Below are 19,137 nucleotides of genomic sequence, written 5' to 3' on the forward strand. Positions count from 1 at the left end.
TATGTTAGTGACCTGGTCAAGGTCGGTATCCTGGTATATAGGGTAATGTTATGTTAGTGACCGGTTAGGTCGGTATCCCGGTAATTAGGATGATGTTATGCTGTTTAATCTGATAGATCGGTTTGTCTGGGGATTATTATGTGATTGACTGTTTTATGTGCACATGGTGGTTTGACTGAGGTTGGGTTGAGGCGGGTCTTGCTCTGTGCTGTAGGCCAACATACCCAGGGCGGACCGGATAGACCGTAGGCCCAACGAGCGGTCCGGATAGGCTGAAGGCCCAGGAGGGCGGTCCAGACGTGCCGAGGCTCGGGGAGTGGACCAGACCGACTGAAGGTCCGGTGCGGGCGGACCTGTCATACTGTAGACTCAGAGAGTGGACCAGGTGGACTGAAGGCCGGTGCGGGCGGACCAGTCACACTGTAGACTTGATATGCATGGCTGTTCTGTATTATGATATGATTTGATATGTGTATGGTTATGTGGTTGGTTTTTTGGGGGTAACTCACTAAGCTTTCGGGCTTACAGTTTCAGTGTATTGTTTCAGGTACTTCAGGAGATCGTGGCAAGGCGAAGACGTGATCGTACCGCTCCTCATTTTTATGTTGATGTTTCTGGGATACTCTGATAATAAACTAATTGAGAACCTTTTTTTAATAATTAATGGATTTGTGTTGTTTTCGAAAAGTTTAAATTGGTTGGAAAATTTTGGTTGTTACACGATTCCAGGAGAATGAGTAGACAGATTTGTTTCTTGTTGATGTACAAACCCCTCTTTTGTCACTTTATTCCCAACCCCGGTCACCTTCTTGGTTCTCTTAGCCACCATCTTCATGCTTCTCACAGGCGGCTTCATGCCCTATTTTCCAAATTATATCTTCAATTTTTTTTGGGTTTCGATGCTTACTTTGTGGGATTCCGGTTTTGCAATTTTCGATCGTCCCTTGTAGTGCTTCTTCATTGGCCGAGACCGGTTTCATAGGATGTGATTCGGTGGATAAATATGGAGTTTTCGATTTTGGGTTTTTCTTATTTGTGGGTGTGTATGGGGAAGACTATGAGTAGAAAAAGTTATACCCATATGTTGTGAATTGGAAATTTCATTAAGAATCATAGATGGTAGAGTTGGGTGTGAGATCTATGGAGTGATTCGAGGGATTTCGGGGATTTGAATGAGTGAGGTTTGGTAACATGACTGTTGCAGCTTCCATTGTTGTAGCTTCTTTTTTAGGAGAGAGAGAGAGAGAGGTGGGACCCTTTAATATTAAATAATAATAATTATTTTTTTAAAAAAATAAGGCAAATCTTCATAAATGGTCCCTGTGGCAGTGAAATGACAGAAATACCCTTCACTTAACGGCCAAAAACTAACGGAGTTAGCGAAAAGGATCATTTGTTAAAAGTTTTGAAACCACATGGACCATCTGTGAGGTTTTTTGAACTTAGGGATTAAAGTTGATATTTTCGAAAACCACAAGGACCATTTTTGAAGTTTTGTCTATTCCATATAAAATAAGTACATTGTCAAAATGGGTATTTTTTAGGTTAAATTTATATTTGTAAAACAGCAACATTTTTGTTTTTTTTTATATAACATATCCGATATCATATCATTACTAAAGTTATTTACGGTAACAATTTTATATATTTTAATTATAAATTGAATGATATTACATAAATAAATAATGAGAATTCGTTTCTATAAATTAAAAAATATATATACGAAATGCTAATGGGAAAATGACTTGCGAGGGTAATTACCTTTTAGTCTTGTTCACGTTTAGGTAACTTCATTTCTTTTGTACATATTTGACTATTTAACTTGTTAAATGTGTTCACATATTATCATTGTCACCCGTTATAGAAGGTGACGATGGTCATATGTAAACATATTTAACAAATTAAATGTTAAATGTGTACAAAAAAAGTTACCTAAACGTGAATAATTTTATTTTATTTTTAATAAATTTCTTAATTTTTTTTTATAATTTCTTATAACATTTTTATAATATATTTTTTTCTATAGGTTTTTCTAATACAATGTTTTAAACTTTTTTTATAATTTTTTTTAAAACTTTATTTATACTTTTATATAATTTTAATACAAGTGCTTTTAAACCAAATATTTTATAAATGTTTTAAATTTTTCTTACAAGTTTTCTAACATTTTTTTTAACATTTTCATACATTTATTTCTAAAGTTTTTTTTACAACATTTTAAAAGTGTTTCACAGATTTTGTATGATAATTTAATATTTTTTTATAACATTTTAAAATACTTTCGTTAAATACTAGTTTAAAACGTTGTATTAAAAAAATAAAAAAATTATAAACTTCTAACTAAAAAGTATTAAAAAGTTGGAATAATTTTAAAACATTTACATTATATAGATTTTTTTTGTTTTTTTTATTTGCTAAGTAATATTTTCTTTTTATTTTTTTAAAATGGCCCTCCATACTTATTGTTACATATTTAATTTATTTAATTTTATTGTTAGATACTATTTGCTTTAAAAATATTATATATGCTTAAAAAGAATATATATATATATATATATATATATATATATATATATATATATATATAAAGAGGCTATATAAAATATTTTACAAAAGAAAAATATATTTATTATATATAAAATAAAGTTTAAAATTGATCAATATTTAATTAATATTTAGGAAATTATGAATACTTTAAAAATAACATTTAAAAAATATACAAATAAATATGAAAAATAAAATCACTATTAAAAGTGAAGAAAATGACTTATCAGGTAATTAGCTTTTCGTTTTGTTCACATTTAAACAACTTTATCTTTTTGTACACATTTAACCATTTAATATGTTAATTTATTCACATATTAACATTGTCACCGGGTATCACCTGCTATAGCCGGTGACAATGACAATATGTGAACGAATATAACAAATTAAATGGTAAAATGTGTACAAAAATAAAAAAGTTACCTAAATGTGAACAAAACGACAAAGATAATTAACCTGGTACGTATTTTCCCAATGCTAATCTATAAATAAAATTTAACCTTTCGAACCCAAAATAATATATTACTTAATTAAAATCAGGCTTAAATAATGCCGGTTTTTGTAATTAACTAATTATCATACGAAGTTTTATTTTTTTCCTTTTTGTCTATATTCTTGTTTCTAGAGAAATACAGTGGCATGAGGACTATTCATTTCAATCTGTTGACTTTGAATTTCATCCCACCCTTCCTTTTATTAAAATCTCAGCCTACTTTAACTGTTTGATCTATAATCTCTCCTTTTCCAACTTCAGATTCTGTTATCGTTCTTGGATTTGTGTTTTATCAATCCATTATTTCACGTCTGATCAACTTACGGTGATTTCTCAAATTTCCGATTATCCTGGATAAAAATGGTGAACTCCATGGTGGGAAGAGCCACAAGCGACATGCTTATAGGTCCTGATTGGGCCATGAATATTGAGATCTGTGATATCTGCAACCATGATCCTGTGTACGCCTTTTCCCCTTTTTAACCGTTCTTTTTCAATTTCTAGTTTATTTGATTACACCAAGTGTTCTAGTTTCTTTATTCGTCGTCTCTGTTATTGAAAATAAGTCGATAGATGCCTTATTTTGTATCAATTGGAGTAGGTTTTCGATCAGTTGGCTATCTCGAGCTGCAACTTGTTTAGAGGTGGAGAATTTAGGGTTTTTCTTACTTTTAACTTGTTGACTAGGATTTAAGAAATTAGGTTAACTAGACGATAAATTGAAGTGCAATCGAAGAACTTTAGGCTGATTGTTCTGATTATATATGTTTATTACATGATTAAGAGTACAATTTAAGAAACTATTTTACAACTGTTTCACAGGCAAGCTAAGGAAGTTGTAAAAGGCATAAAAAAGCGTCTAGGAAGCAGGAATCCAAAAGTCCAACTTCTTGCTTTAACAGTAAGCACAAACAAAACTACTTTGATTCTTCTATCTTTGTTCTTCAGGGTCATGGTATCATTTTAAATAAAACTAAGATTGGGATAATATCTCTCTCCTTATATATATCGTTTATTTTGGGGCAGGGTAAACAACTAGGAAGTGTAAACTTCCACCTTTTGTGTGGCACCTCATTGGCAAAGTATATCATACTAACTGAAGAATAAGTATGCCACACAATATCAGTTTTCTTATATCTAATTTCCCACTTTCTTTTTCTTGTTTATCATGTTAAGCTATTGGAAACAATCGTGAAGAACTGTGGCGATTTTGTTCATATGCATGTAGCTGAAAGAGATGTTCTTAATGAGATGGTGAAAATAGTGAAAAAGAAGGTTAGATTTTGCTCAAATATTCTGTAATAACTAATAATCATCTTTTTGTTAAAATCAATTAATGTCATGTAACATAATTTTGTTAAACTGCAGCCTGAATTTCATGTAAAAGAGAAGATATTAGTTCTAATAGATACATGGCAAGAAGCTTTTGGAGGGGCAAGAGCAAGGTATCCACAATACTATGCAGCATACCATGAGTTATTGGTAAGTTTTATATAAGTGACATATAAAAATTATATTTTTATATATTCTAGCTCAATATATTACATTTTTTCAGCGTTTAGGGGCTGTATTTCCACAAAAATCTGAGAGAGCGACACCTGTCTTTACTCCCCCACAAACACAACCTCTATCACAATATCCACATGACACACGTAATCTTGAAAATGGAAATGAAGCAACCGCGTCTTCTGTAGAGGCTGAGTTTCCAACCTTGAGGTATATCGTGTGTGAAAAGTCCAAAATACCCTTTTCTGGTTTTCATGTTAGAATTATGGTTATTTACTTATTTCGTTGCTTGGATTTTCAGCTTGACAGAAATGCAAAATGCACGTGGTATCATGGATGTCCTTTCAGAAATGCTTACTGCAATAGATCCAGAAAAGAAAGAGGTAAATTTCTATTTCGTGTGAACAGACTAAATTGCCCTTTTCTTTCAAATGTTGTGTCTTGATTGTGTATTGGGAACAGGGGCTTAGGCAAGAGGTTATTGTAGACTTGGTGGAACAATGTCGTACATACAAAAGAAGAGTGGTCCACTTGGTCAACTCTACTTCGTAAGACCATAATTTCAACACAATTTTTATTTTTCTTTAAAAATTTTTATTTATTCATTTTGTGTTGTGTTTTAGGGATGAATCATTATTATGTCAAGGATTAGCTTTAAATGATGATTTACAACGAGTTTTAAGCAAACATGAAGCACTTCTTACAGGAATTCCTCTTCCATCTGAAAAGTCAAAGCCTGAAACTAGTCAAACTAAAGCATTAGTACCTGTTGATGCTTCTCTTATTGATGCAACAGAAACCAAACAAAAAGGGTAATTAAAAATTAAAATTCCTTTTTATCTGTTTGTCAAATGTCCAAAATACCCTTCAAGCTCAAACTTTTGAATGATTTATCTTGTGTCACAGATCTGTTGGTGGTGGATTAGATTTGATATCACTTGCTCCTATAACAACTAATGGGACATCAACAACAACTCCAGCTAGAGTTGACCCTAAGTTTGACCTTTTGAGTGGAGATGATTTCAACTCACCGACAGCTGGCAACAATCTAGCGATTGTACCCGTGGGTTCACCGCAACCCGCTACACCCGTTTCACAGCAGAACGCGCTCGCCCTTGTTGATATGTTTTCACTAAATAACAATTCTTCTCCTCAAATCCAACAACCTCAAAACATGCCACCTCAGCAACCTGGGTTTTATCAAAATGGAAATTCTGGTTATAGTCAAGGGTCAAATCCTGCGTGGAATGGTCAAATTTTGACTTTCTCTGTTAAGTTGTTCTTTCTGTAATATGGAATAATTTAATAATTTATATTGTGGTTGGTACTATAGGTGGTGGAAGTGGAAGTGGCGGTGGACTGCCGCCACCGCCATGGGAAGCTCAGCCTGCCGACAACAACCAATCAGGTGGCGGCCCGCAATATTCTCAGCCTCAAAATTTACAATCCGCCGGAAACAGCAATATCCAGGCGATGCCGCCAATGCAACAATTCTCAGGCAGCCATATGCCGCCAGTGAACCACCAGCCGGTGTATAATCAATTTCCTCAACCACAATTCCAAGGAGGTGTAGTTCCACCACAGCAGCAAATGGCTTACTTGAATCCTCAACAAATGGCTCAGCAAATGGCTCAACAAATGTATATTAACCAAATGGGACAAGCCTATGGCGGTGGTGGTGGTGGTTATGGTGGTGGCAGTGGTGGTTATGGTGGTGGTGGTGGATATGGGTATGGGTATGGGTATGGATACGGGCAGCAACAAAATGCACAGTATATTGATCAGAGAATGGCGGGGATGTCTGTGAGAGATGACAGTTATCTGAACAGCACTGTGTACAGTGGGCCTTCAATGGCTAATGCGTCCTATGTGCACGTGCCATCTGGCAAGCCTACAAAGGCAGAAGATAAGCTGTTCGGAGATTTGGTTGACTTTGCAAAAGTCAAACCTAAAACGACACCTGGTAGAACCGGGAGTATATGACCTTATCTATATTTATGTTGTTTGGGTTTGATAAATTGTATTTTTTTTTTTGAGAAATAATTCTTCTTTTGGGGTTTATATTTGTATGCAATTATTTTTTGAGTTTATGTACATTATGTGATGGAACTTGAAGAAGTTTTTCTTCCTGAGAAAGTCTATGTATATTGTTGTGCTTTGTTCGGGATTGCCAATTATCTACAGTTTTTGATGACATCAAAATCACCTACAAGAGGTGATTGCATGTTCTTTCTAATTTCACAATGTTTTTTTTCTTTTTATTTTGGAAACAGCAAACGAATTAAATGAAAGCTTATTCGCAATATTTTAGCACTCCCGGTTTGAACTTCTTTACAGGACAAACTCAATCTCCATAGGGATTTTCAGGGAAATTTTTTCCACATGTGTCGCTACAAGAGGTAGTTTAAGGGAATCGAACTTCCAACCTTACGCCTCACATGGGTATAAAACATATCCCAAAATAGTCATCAAAACCGTAGACCATTTAAATCGTCTACTGTTTCGCCTATATAATATGTGCTTTGGGTTTTGTTAAGGATTTTTTTTTTCATTTTTGCAAAACAAAACCTTTCCTTTGAGCGGTCTATTGTTTCGGGCAAAAATCTCCGGTTTTATTTTTTTTATTTTTTTATTTTTTTTCGTAACAAAAATTACAACATTACATTATATTAGACATTTTATACAAGCTACGGTGTACAAGTATTTAATCTTAGCACAGATGGAACTTACGTAGTGAGTTCTTTGAGAATGATGATGGACTCAAAATCGAATCAATACTCATGACCTTTGATTTGTTGGTCAAAAGTTATTTTCTTAAAGGTCAAATGTTTTGTATGGAGGGCGACTTTGGATAGAATATCTGTTACTGAAGCGCTGATCCTAAGGTGTATAATTGTCCAAAACAGAAATTGTCAGTTATGTGGAGGCACAGAAGTTGAAACTACAAATCACTTACTGATTGATTGTGAATTCTCAAAGGCTGTGTGCTATTGGATATTTCAATGGTGCGGGATTAAACAACCACAATTTAGGAATGTAAGAGACTTTATAGACTTTGGAGTATCATGGGGGAATTGTCCCAGAAAAAGAAATATATTGACAATGATCATTTATTCTACCATTTGGAACATCTGGATTGCTAGGAATGATAAAGTATTCAAAAAGCTTGGAGTCAATCCAACCAAAACTGCAAACTGCATCATATCTCAAGCATTTGAATGGAATAAGTACAAGGGCAATGGTCTAGAAAGCTGGGCGGACTGGAATGTGTCCCCTCTTTTATAGTTAATCTCTCTTCCTAAAAAAAATGATAATCCTGTATTGTATTATCTCTTGGATGTTTTTGTATGCTTCCTATTTGTTCTTTCACCTTTCATAGCTACTTGCTGATTAGTTTTTTTTGTCTTTTATATAATTATTCGTTGGTTCCAAAAAAATAAATAAATTTGTCTAGTTATATAATTATCTGTTTTTATTGGAATTTGGACTATATTATAATTATAAATTTCAAATATCACAAGTAACAACCATATAAATAAAATATCTTTAAAAATTACCTAAAAGCTAACAAGAATTTTCGGGGACCTTGGGTTATAAACAAACTTTATATTTGGATTGGACAAAATGAAATACTTGAAATGGCGCAATGCATGCTCTTTGAAATGGCGCAAACTTTTCTATATTGGTTTTTCCTGCGAACCAACGTAACTAACTTCCATTAACGAATCGATCGAGTTTACTTTACATTTACAACCCCCAATCGCTAGGGCCTAGGGTTTATACATTATATGAATCTCAAGATATGGCGATCATAGGAGATGCTCTACGACAAGCATTCATGCCGAAACACGAGTACCAGAACCTCCGTGACGAAGACAAAGCATGGATTAAGCTACGACGGCCGATCTTCATCTCTATTTTCGTATTCTTGATCTTCTGTATTGTCATTTCATCTGCAATCAGCTTCAAAATGGTGTTCCCCAGTGATCTTCAACACCGCCCTTTCTGCAAACATCATCGTATTGAATCGACAACAAATAACGACCATGAGGATAGAGATTTCAATTTTACGGATCAACAGATTGCTTATTATTACTGGATGATTGCGTTTGTTCCTTCGGCTATCCTTTTCTCGACGACTGCTGTTTACCTTGTTGCTGGTGAGCAACTCACAATTTTAGAAGATTTTATTGAGATTCAAACGACTACTATTGGATAGAAGAATGATTGTGTTGAGTTTTAGATGATATTATACTAATTTTAGGAGAATGAGATTGAGCCAAATATTTCTAGATCCTTTCTTAGGTTTCTTATCTGCTTAAAATCTTCATCTTCAAAATTTTGCTTATCTGTATAGTCTTCGAAGAATCAGTGTTTTAATACTGAATTAGTGCCATATGTTTCAGCAAATCATCTTTTATTCAATGCTTACGTTATTAATTTCTCTACAAAAAGCACAGAAATTCAGAATTTTGTGTAATCAGAAAAGAATAACTGATCTACAGGGATGACTGTAGCTTATACTGCTCCAACAAGACATGGATTTCTAAAAGTGGTCGAGAATAACTACTGTGCTCCAAATGGAGGTAGGTCTTTTTCTTCTCTAAATTAAATAAAACTTCTTAGGGAGTCAAAATGACCATTTTACCCTTATATTCTAAAAACAAATTTCATCATATTCAATAATGTTAATGTGAGTGGGTTTAGGGGGACAAAAATAGGTAAAAAGTTAGTGTCTTAATACATTAAGCCATATGTTTTTTTGGCTTAACTCATTAAGTCAAAAGAAACAACCATGTATATTTGTACACGTTAAGTACACAGAAGAAGTTTATATTACTTTTTGTGTTTTTACAGGAGGTGTGCGATGTCTACATTTTGAATTCAATGTTTGCAATAATGTTTGGTTTTGTAGCAATATTTTTTGGTTTAGTTCTCCTTACAAGTGAGAGCATTTGTTCATTACCATTGTTTTGGTGTTATGAGGTTCAATGGTGGGGCCTAGTTACTCTATATGGGGCCACTGCCTCCTTGTTAAGAAGGAAAGCTGCCATGATTCTTGATGATGGTGACATTGATGGGCATAACCAGATTATTGGAATAGAAATGTTGGAATTTGGTGATGTGGAAATGACACCGGATGTTGAGAGACGAATTAATCAAGGGTTTAGATCGTGGATGGGAACATCGTATTTGTCTTCTGATGATGAAGATGAAGATGAAAATGGTTAGATTTTGAAGGCAAAGAGTGTTAGATTCATAGATATGTACAAGAAATAGTAATTATAGAGACCAAAATTAAAGCAACAATTTGTATCATAACCGAAAGTTGCAGCATAGTTTTGTAGAAATTGAGAACCCCGACATCGTTTTGATTTGATGCTATGTTTATCGAAATACCGATTATAGTATGATACAATAACGGAATATGAAATATAGAAAAGTTAATATATAAATTAAGAAAAGAAACTAATATGAAAGATAAGATCATAAAAAATGAAAACCGACTTGTGATTTTCCAAGAATTCATTGGAACAAGATAACGTTTTTTAGGTGCATTGAAACCAAATTGGAGCACTCTTGTTTCCACACAACAAAAGAAGAAAATTGTCAAAAAAAAAAAAGACAACCCATTCACCTCCAAAAACACTCGAACTAGACTAAACCAATCGGGTTTGGTAGGGCCTGGTTTTGGCAAGTTTCAGGCCCATTACGAGTTGGGCTGACAAACCCGGTCCCAATGTATAACGCTAATTACAACAATAAGGAAGTTAGCGGGCTTTGTGTAATGGCTCGAATATGTTGTGTCATGTTGACCGAGAAGACAGAATACCATGCCACTAGTTAGATCGACATTGAGATGAAAATGGCCGCCTATGTTGTGTCATTTTAATAATTTCAAATTTAAAAAATTTCAAATTATAAAAGTTCAATGGCGGGTTTATGTAATGGCTCGAATATGTTGTGTCATTTTAATAATTTCAAATTTTAAAATTTTCAATTACTTATTTTCTTAGGATATTTTAAGTTTTTAAATAGTTTTATTAATAATTGATAGTCCCACGGTCTAGATTGATTAATCCCTAACCCATTCCGCCGAGCTACCATCTAAAGTTTTTTTTACAACCTTGCTAAATATACATCTAAAAAATCTCACTTTTACTAAAAAAAAAAAAAACCGGTTCTTGCACCCATTTTTATAAAGGTGTCAATCAACGACACACCACTACAAAAATATAAAAAATATAAAACACGAAACGATAATTTGGATGAATTGAAATTCAAATTCATGTAAACCACATACACCAAAAACCAAATTTCTATCCAGATTTACAGATTCTACAATGGTCTAAAAGTAAGATTCGATCGACCTGGGAGTATATTTGTTGCTTCCAGAATCGATTTAGGAGCAGTACAATCTCCATTATCAATCTGAAAATCGTTTGCATCTGGACATATTAACATGAATACTTTGCTCCCTCGACATTTGTGCCCAAAAGTGTGCTTTTCTCTACAGTATAAACATTGGCTGTTCTTCCTTTTTTTCTTCATATTCTTTTCTCGAAAGTTGTCTGATAAACCCGTTTTCTCCTTTGATTGCAGATGAAGACTCCCCCTCTTCACCATCGCCATCTACTTGTTCATCTGGTCCAGATCCCTTGACCTCCTTCTTATCCTGTGTTATTACCATGGATTTAACTGCCGATGATAATTCTTTGAGACTTGACTGAATCGATTTCAAGGTTTCATCCTGGCTATCGATCCTTTTGTTTATCTCATCAAATCTATCTCTCCATCAGTTGAGAATTCGTTACCCTAGCAATACACCACAGGAATAGGAAGGGTGCTCCGATACCACTGTTAGCAAACAATGCAGATTCAAGCTTAATCAGACGGAGAAAATGGTGCTACTCTCTGTTTTCGTAAAAACGTGTAGATCTAAATAGTTAAATCAGCTATAACAGAAAATAGTATCACCAATAATGAACACGTTAAAGAAAATAGTTATTTCCAGAATATACAACATATCACCAGCAAGATGAAGCAGATGAAATCAGCTTAGAAGATGAGACAGAGAAACAATGTTCTTACACTCATCGGCAATGATGATTGATGAAGCAGATCAGATCAGCGAAGAAGATAGGATAGAGAAACAATGTTAACTAACATATTCACCAGCAATTTTAAAAAATTTCATATTCAAAATGATATTGAACACATGAGACGGAAACAAAGGAATTACTACCTCAGCGAAGAACATGAATCACATGAGCAGATCATATCAGCAAAGAAGATGAGCTGAGAAGATGCAAATATATCAAGGAAGACGCAGATGAACTGAGAAGATGCAGCGACGAGGAGTAGATGAACCGAAGAAGATGAATCGAGATGATCAGCGAAGAAGACGAACCGAGAAGATGAAATCAACGTAGAAGATGAGTGTGTTGCTGACAGACTCCGGGGGACAACCAGCTGCTGTAGAAATGGAAGGGTCTAGGCAAGGTTGAAAAAATAGATGGTCTCTCTCTCTCTCTCTCTCTCTCCTTTGCAAGCACTCTCAAGACGAAAAGTGTCTGTAGGTAGAGCAAACCTTATTATTCTTAATGCCTTGATGTTACTCAGCAACTTGTCTTTCTCATCCTAAGCAATATCTGCATGATCCACAAGAAGTGCATTGTACTCAGCCAAGGTCTTGATAGTCTTCCTGGTTGTCGTATGAGAATATGTTTCTTGTGTCATAGCTTGCCATATGGTGGCTCCATGTTCTTCAAGACCTAGAACGTAGTCGTCAAAGAGCAGAGCCCATACCTCGTAGCCCTATGGGAAGAGAATATGGATCCTGGTGGTAGATCCGATATTGCTAGAAAGATTGAAAGAAATATTGTGGGGATCTTCGTGCTGCATGATGATAATTCACAAAAACCTGTATGGAATCAGATGTGTAAAACAATGATCGAGTTTATGGTAAAATAAGGACTCAGATCTGACGTCGACAGTCGATGAAAACGATGATGACGACAATAACAGATCTAACAAAAAACGGAAAACCCTAATAAAACTCGACAGAAGAGTTGCATATGAGTTACACAATCTCCTGCTCTAGAAACCAATTGTAGGAACAATAATATAAAGATCGATAGATTCCAAACAGTAAAGTGAATCAATAAACAAAAACAATGATCAAAGATGTGACGAATGCTTAATATTATCAAAGCTTTAGAAGAGTTCGATGTGAACTTTTATGTAAAAGCTAAGTAGGGCCATACAATTGATAACCCTAAAACGATACATGCACATACTATAAATAGTCTAACCCTATTACCATAATGATGGATGGACAGACCCAATCCGTTAATAAAGACTAAATACGTACATAATAAATTTGACACAACTTAATAAATAACCCAACAGAGATACCACAAGGCTAGAAGCCAGATCAGAAGTTAGTATTCACTAACTAGTCAGGTGAATACATGTGGATTTTCCCATCTGGGGTACATGGCATATTAGTAATATTTTTATGAAACATTTTAAAATGATTTGGAAATGTTTTATTATTAAAAAGGTAATAAATCCTAACTAACGGGTAAATGGACTCTTTATCTAAAGAGTAAGTTAAATGTTTTGAAAGGCATATGGTTTGAATAAATGAACTCTTTTATGAGTAATGGTTAACTAGCAATGATTTATTACACATATTATTGAAAAGGTTTAAAGAACTATATTTACAGTTATATTATGCTCAAATGTTTTACTATGCAATGTTATTATTGAATGTGAATGTGCATGAGCATCAATTATTTAGGCATGATTGAGTCACTTAAGGAAAAGTAGTAACCATGCATCATATGAGCAAATTGCATAGTCTTGGAAATGTTTCCGGCTTTTGAAATGTGAAATGTTGCCTAGGGATTCGCATGGGAACCAATCACGGGGCCTGCTTGGATGATATGTTCTCCGAAAAGGTCAGCGTATGTGGTCACTTATGCGAATGAGCCCAATTTAGCGGAATCCTTATGGACATTTTAATAGAAAAGAGTCTCTTATGCGACTGAACCCAATTTGGGTGGTCCTTATGGATATTTTATTAGAAAATGGTTGCTTATGCGGCTGAGCCCAATTTGGGGCAGTCCTTATGGACATCAGATTCAGTAAATAGCTGAGACTCGGGATGTCTCGATAAGTCTTGAATTAAGTGAGGACATGCATATCATGCTTTGCATTATGTTTATAAATGCATGTCAAATTATATTTTTATCATACGATTTTGATAATGTTTATGTGTCTAAACCCATGTAGATCATGAGACAATGATTGTCTTACGAATGTGTTTAAATGTCATGTATTACATGTTTTGAGATACAACTTAAAGAGCTAAATTAGGACAAATAGTAGAGATCCAATGGATAAAACCGAGCATAGATTCCCTGACGTAAACAACCTTGCTGCTTTACTCTGGTTTATTGTATCGATTGTAATACCCAAAGGAATATTTTTATAAATGTATTTGTAAATGAAATGAAAAAAAATATGGGACCATATTTTATAAATGGGACCCCTTGATAGAAATTGTTTTAAGAACTATAATATTTCAATGGGTAAAAGATCGATGTTACAATATATGTCTCTAAACCAATGTGCATACAAAAGAAGAGCATTTAGATTGACCGTATCTTTATACGTATGCTCAATTAAACATGTCCAGATGAACACATTCCAATATAATTTCATCTATTTTCACAATCAAAACAAATGGAACAAAATTAAGGGTTTTAGAAACAGAAAAATAAGGCATATATTGATGTAGAGAGGAAGAAACATGTAACATCACAAATTTCAAGCCCAAAATTTTCATTTTTAATTAAGTAAACCACCATATAGTTTACCAGAACATTTCCCATGCCATGTTATTTGTAAAAAGAAATATAACAATGTGTCTGAAAATCATATTGTCAAAGTAAAATAAATCAGAGTACATTCCCAGAAAACTCCATGCGGAAATCATGTGTGTGTGATGCGCTGCTACACCGCCAGCTCCTTCCCCTTAGACGAAGAGGTACCTGCAACCAAAACTAAAACTGTAAGCACAAAGCTTAGTGAGTTCCCCCATCATACCACATACCATACAATCACATATCATATAAACTGCCGGGCAATTCTGGGGCGCCCGTCCTACCCATGTCAAGCCATTCTGGGGTGCTGACCTACCCATGTCAAACCATTCTGGGGTGCTGACCTACCCATGTCGAGCCATTCTGGGGTACTGACCTACCTATGTCATGCTATTCTGGGGTGCCGACCTACCGTCCGGTCTTTTAACCGAATACGAGGACTATTTCACCCCTACTGCTAACACATAATATCATATCTCAATCATACTGTCAGACGTATCTGGGGTGTCCGACCTACCCGTTGGTCCTAACGACCGATTCGGGGACTAGTCCCCTCCTACTGATACTATCTCACATAACAAAGCAAACTAGCATAGTCACATATCAAGCAAACTAGCATACTCGCATATCAAACAATAGCAGACCAGACAATTATCACAAAGACAATCATCTCAGCTAAACAACTACTAGTGGGCCGGCCTTGGTGCTGTAGACCCACTTCTACTGGAAGGTAACTCAACTCGATGTCGTATAGTGTCTGAACTGTCCTCTGCGTGAAGGTCGGCCTTCCTCGACTCCTCAATCCCTACACGACAACCTTCAAGTCATCAAACCGAACATACAACCCAACCAGGGTCAATACCAAAACCAGGCAAAGTCAACATTGGTCAAAGTCAACACCCAGTTGACCTGACTCGCCGAGTTGGTGTACCAACTCGTCGAGTCCATCCTCCACTAACCCGATCCAACCCTGACACCACTCGTCGAGTCTTGCGAGAACTCGTCGAGTTCTCCTTCATTCAAACCATCGGGACTATCTTCATCCGACTCGCCGAGTTCTTCCTTCAACTCGGCGAGTTCATCTCCCTCATAAGAACGTGTCCAGTCTATGACTCGTCGAGTTGTATGAACAACTCGTCGAGTCCATCTTCAAAGGTTGGGAGATTGCCTTGGACTCGCCGATTCTGTTCATACACTCGTCGAGTCCCATGATTCCCAAGTCATTTTTCGTGTCTAAATATCCACATGACTTTTTCCCTAACAACTGGTCCATCCACAGAAAGGATTTGGTGGTCAATACACCGCGACTCACCGAGGCCCAAGAGCGACTCGTCGATTCCCTCCATGACCATTACTATACAGTCGATATAAATGGGTCTTAACACCTCAAAACCATAGATCTGGCCTCCTAATGTCCATTTTACACGTAAAGTTCCAAACTTGGTGCACATGCATGGGGTCTTTGGCTCAAAAATCCATAAAAGGTGCTCTACAATGTGCATGGGGCTCTCATGGCCATAAAGTTGGCACCTTTATGCCATGAGACCCCTCCAATGACTCAGATCTGAAAGTAGAACCCCATGAATCACTTCACAAATCCGAAAATGGCTTAGAAAGCCCTAAATGCACCCACAATCTAAGTCCTAAAGATGAACAACCAAATGGAAGACCAAAACAGGGGGCATATACCTTGATTGAGCTGAAGATGGAATACGATCTTTGGATCTACAAGCCCCAACTCGAATTCCCAAGCTTCTTCCTTCCTTCCAAGCTTCACAAACTACCCAAAAGCACCAAAAATGGCCTTAGATCACTCAAAGCGGCTAGGGTTTCGATATGAGGTGTTCTGGGAGCATAAGGGACGATGGAGGCTGCAATAAGACGTTTAAATAGGGTACAAACCCTCAAATCTAGGGTTTCACCCATACAACACCTACTCGCCGAGTCAGTCTCCGACTCGTCGAGTAGGTCACTTAAACTTCCCGCGGATCCCGTCTCTACTCGACGAGTTGGGCCACCAACTCGTCGAGTCCCAGAGAAAAATACATAAAATTCTTGAATTAAAGACATACCAGGAATCGGGTGTTACAAAACAACCTTGTATGGATGTCAGCTTTAAGTGCTTAACCCATGCTTATATTCTTGGTCAATAATCTCATTGGCAATCTCCTACATTACCAGGATCAATTGAAGGTAAATATAATTTGAAAAAAAACCCCAAAAAATTTCCAATCCAAATAAACAAATTGTGAAAGACAAAAAGACACAATATTACTTTGCGATGATGATTCTCATCCGCGACAAAGTCACCAATAAAATGAACATACATGCGTGAGGCTTGAGGTCTATGTATGGATGGTTGCGTTTAGGGTTAGAGAGAAGGAGGGAAAGAATAGGGTATGGTTTACAGTGGTGGTGAGGTGATGTGATGTCCGACAGTGGTGAGGGCCTCGATGGTGGTGATTTTATCTAGAGAGAAGGAGAAGGGAGAGGTATTATATGTGAAATGATTGAGAAGAAAGAAATACTTTAAGCATAGTGTGTACTCTATCAAGAGTATAATAACATCTGATAAATAACTCCACCATTGCCATTGTCAATCTGTCTAGCAACATACATATGTCTCTCTTTATCTGTTATTTCTTGAAATTTCACCATCACCGTTCTTCATCTAACCCGTAATCGTCAAGAAATGATCAAAGTATTATGTTCTCTATAAAGTGTGACCAGTTATTTTGTATTAAAAAACCGAAAACAACACTGTAAAGTCGGGTACATTTAACAAATTAACATACAGTAACCTCTAAACAATCCAAAATCCATTCATTCGTAAACATATTCACCAAAAACTTTGTAACAAATCACATCTAGATTACAGATTCAATATTGTCTACAAGTAAGATTTAGTGTGGGAGCAGATTTGTTGCTTCAAGAAGTGACTTGGGAGCAGTATCAGATAAAATACAAGGCACTCCATGCAATACATGTCGTGAACCCCCTCTAAATATCAAAACATATACCGATTCCAAATCAACCTTTTCTGCTTTCTCAACATCCCTATCATTTCCATATAAAAACTTGACAGTTTCATCTACTAAAAATGACACAACAAGTAATCCTTTATCCAAACTCTCTCTGTTTTCATCTTTGTCCTGAAAAAATAAAACACGATTTAAATGATGCAATTTCCTCATAAATATAGGAAGATACCAAGAAAAAATAATTCTAACCTGACGAAGACCAAGCTTTTCGGTTTTTGTGTAAAAATTAACAATGCAAATATTAGGTAACATGGAAGGAATGCTTTTTTTAGTATAGGCATTTGAATCTTGTAATGCTCTTTTCACCGTATTATGAAAAAAAACCAGGAATTTTTGGAGGTTTTGAATTATCAATTGGTCTTGTACCAATGTATCCACTACTCTGAGAATCCCAATTCCTACCGTGACACATCATTTTTAAATTTAGTTTTCCTCCATCATTATACCCAGGTTGGTAAAAACCTCCTTCTCTTATACCTAACTCCCTACAAGTTTTTACTATTTTCACCTAGGAGATGAATTCAAGAAAAGTCAAAGGGCATGATAATTGAAACTTGAAAGTATCTTTTCATAATCCAGAATGCAATATGTACCTGATCATCAGAAGAAATATAACCTTTCATGAGTACCATTCCAGACCTCAACATATTGATTTTTGGCCCTTCTGCTTTGCGTTTAGATTTTTTTTTCAGAACGTCGTGAGACAGTTCGGTCCATGTCCGATATATGCATTAGAGCATTGAGAGGACTTTTCTCTAGTACGAGAGGATCGAGAAGGACGCATCTCTGGTGTAGCAGTTATTGTGCCCACGGTTCTGTTTGTCAAAAGTAGTGAAGGTTTTATCTTTACAACCCTAGTTTTAACCTTCTTTGGACAGATATCAAATCGTGTTATACAAGAATGGTCATTATCCTTTTGTTTTCCACCTTTATGCCCAACTTGCTTTCCCTTCTCAACAATTCCATCATGTGATTCCATTCCTTTGTGACTTTTTGAGGGGATTGGATTTGGATATATGATCTGAATTCTTTGAGTTAGAATCGAAGGTAGATACAAAGGCTTGGGGAGGAAGGGTTGCCTAAGATTGTGTCACGTGTCGGCCATCCGAGGCGCCAAGTGGCGTGATCTAGGTCGTCCGGATTTCTAAATTTTCTAAAAATCATAACTTTCGCATATGGAATCCGTTTTCTATGGTTTTTATATCCCTAACTTCGTATCGACGAGTAATACAACTTTCATTTAGACTTCGTCAGCTAATTCACATTTTATTTTTCGTTTTATGGTCTGAGAAGGCTTAGACTGTAAATAACGTTGTGAAATTCTTAACTTCTTCATACGAACTCCGTTTTCAACGTTCTTTATGTTGCCGATCTCGTGTTGAAGAGTACTATAACTTTTGTTTAGTTTGTTTTGTCCAACGAACAACCAATCTTCGATTTGATTTTTATGACACATATCGTTGTATCGTCTCGAACGCGAAACTTTGAAAAATCACAATTTTCTTATATGAAGTCAAATTTGGGCGTTCTTTATATCGACGGTTTTGTATTGACGAATACTACGACTTTCGTTACGTTTTAACTGTATTTTTTATACAAATATTATATCACTATAATATTTATCCATATAACATAAATACAATATCATATACAAATAACA

The 19,137-nt window shown here is 35.6% G+C and overlaps 3 protein-coding genes and 1 long non-coding RNA gene across 6 annotated transcripts; 3 read left to right on the plus strand and 1 right to left on the minus strand.

Annotated features, from left to right (window-relative positions):
• Positions 1-3,198: 3,198 nt before the first annotated feature.
• On the plus strand, positions 3,199-6,734 carry LOC145150261 (TOM1-like protein 9). 2 transcript variants are annotated; one of them, XM_079075265.1, is made up of 10 exons: positions 3,199-3,498; positions 3,860-3,938; positions 4,214-4,312; positions 4,406-4,519; positions 4,593-4,753; positions 4,845-4,926; positions 5,006-5,091; positions 5,167-5,355; positions 5,450-5,793; positions 5,877-6,734. In XM_079075265.1, the coding sequence occupies exons 1-10, from the start codon at positions 3,398-3,400 to the stop codon at positions 6,524-6,526; spliced, it is 1,905 nt and encodes a 634-aa protein (XP_078931391.1). In that variant the 5' UTR covers positions 3,199-3,397; the 3' UTR covers positions 6,527-6,734. The 2 variants fall into 2 exon arrangements, with proteins under 2 accessions (XP_078931391.1, XP_078931392.1); XM_079075266.1 differs by lacking the exon at positions 3,199-3,498 and adding an exon at positions 4,064-4,119 and having other exon boundaries at positions 3,867-3,938.
• Positions 6,735-8,345: 1,611 nt separating this feature from the next.
• On the plus strand, positions 8,346-9,775 carry LOC145116687 (uncharacterized). Its single transcript, XM_079053020.1, has 4 exons — positions 8,346-8,703; positions 9,049-9,129; positions 9,401-9,403; positions 9,459-9,775. The coding sequence occupies exons 1-4, from the start codon at positions 8,346-8,348 to the stop codon at positions 9,773-9,775; spliced, it is 759 nt and encodes a 252-aa protein (XP_078909146.1).
• A 951-nt stretch (positions 9,776-10,726) lies between these two features.
• On the plus strand, positions 10,727-12,169 carry LOC145105550 (uncharacterized). 2 transcript variants are annotated; one of them, XR_013707349.1, is made up of 2 exons: positions 10,727-11,042; positions 11,147-12,169. It is a non-coding gene; the product is annotated as an uncharacterized LOC145105550 (long non-coding RNA). The 2 variants fall into 2 exon arrangements; XR_013707350.1 differs by having other exon boundaries at positions 10,977-11,059.
• Positions 12,170-16,551: 4,382 nt separating this feature from the next.
• On the minus strand, positions 16,552-18,109 carry LOC145116699 (DNA N(6)-methyladenine demethylase ALKBH1C-like). Its single transcript, XM_079053027.1, has 5 exons — positions 18,071-18,109; positions 17,844-17,985; positions 17,667-17,764; positions 17,457-17,588; positions 16,552-16,605 (listed from the first exon to the last, which is right to left on the minus strand). Exons 1-5 carry the CDS (start codon positions 18,107-18,109, stop codon positions 16,552-16,554), a joined length of 465 nt encoding a protein of 154 aa, XP_078909153.1.
• Positions 18,110-19,137: the final 1,028 nt, after the last annotated feature.

This window comes from Lactuca virosa, chromosome 1, assembly GCF_052849685.1.
Source record: "Lactuca virosa cultivar CGN04683 chromosome 1, Lactuca_virosa_CGN04683_v6, whole genome shotgun sequence".
NCBI lineage: Eukaryota > Viridiplantae > Streptophyta > Magnoliopsida > Asterales > Asteraceae > Lactuca > Lactuca virosa.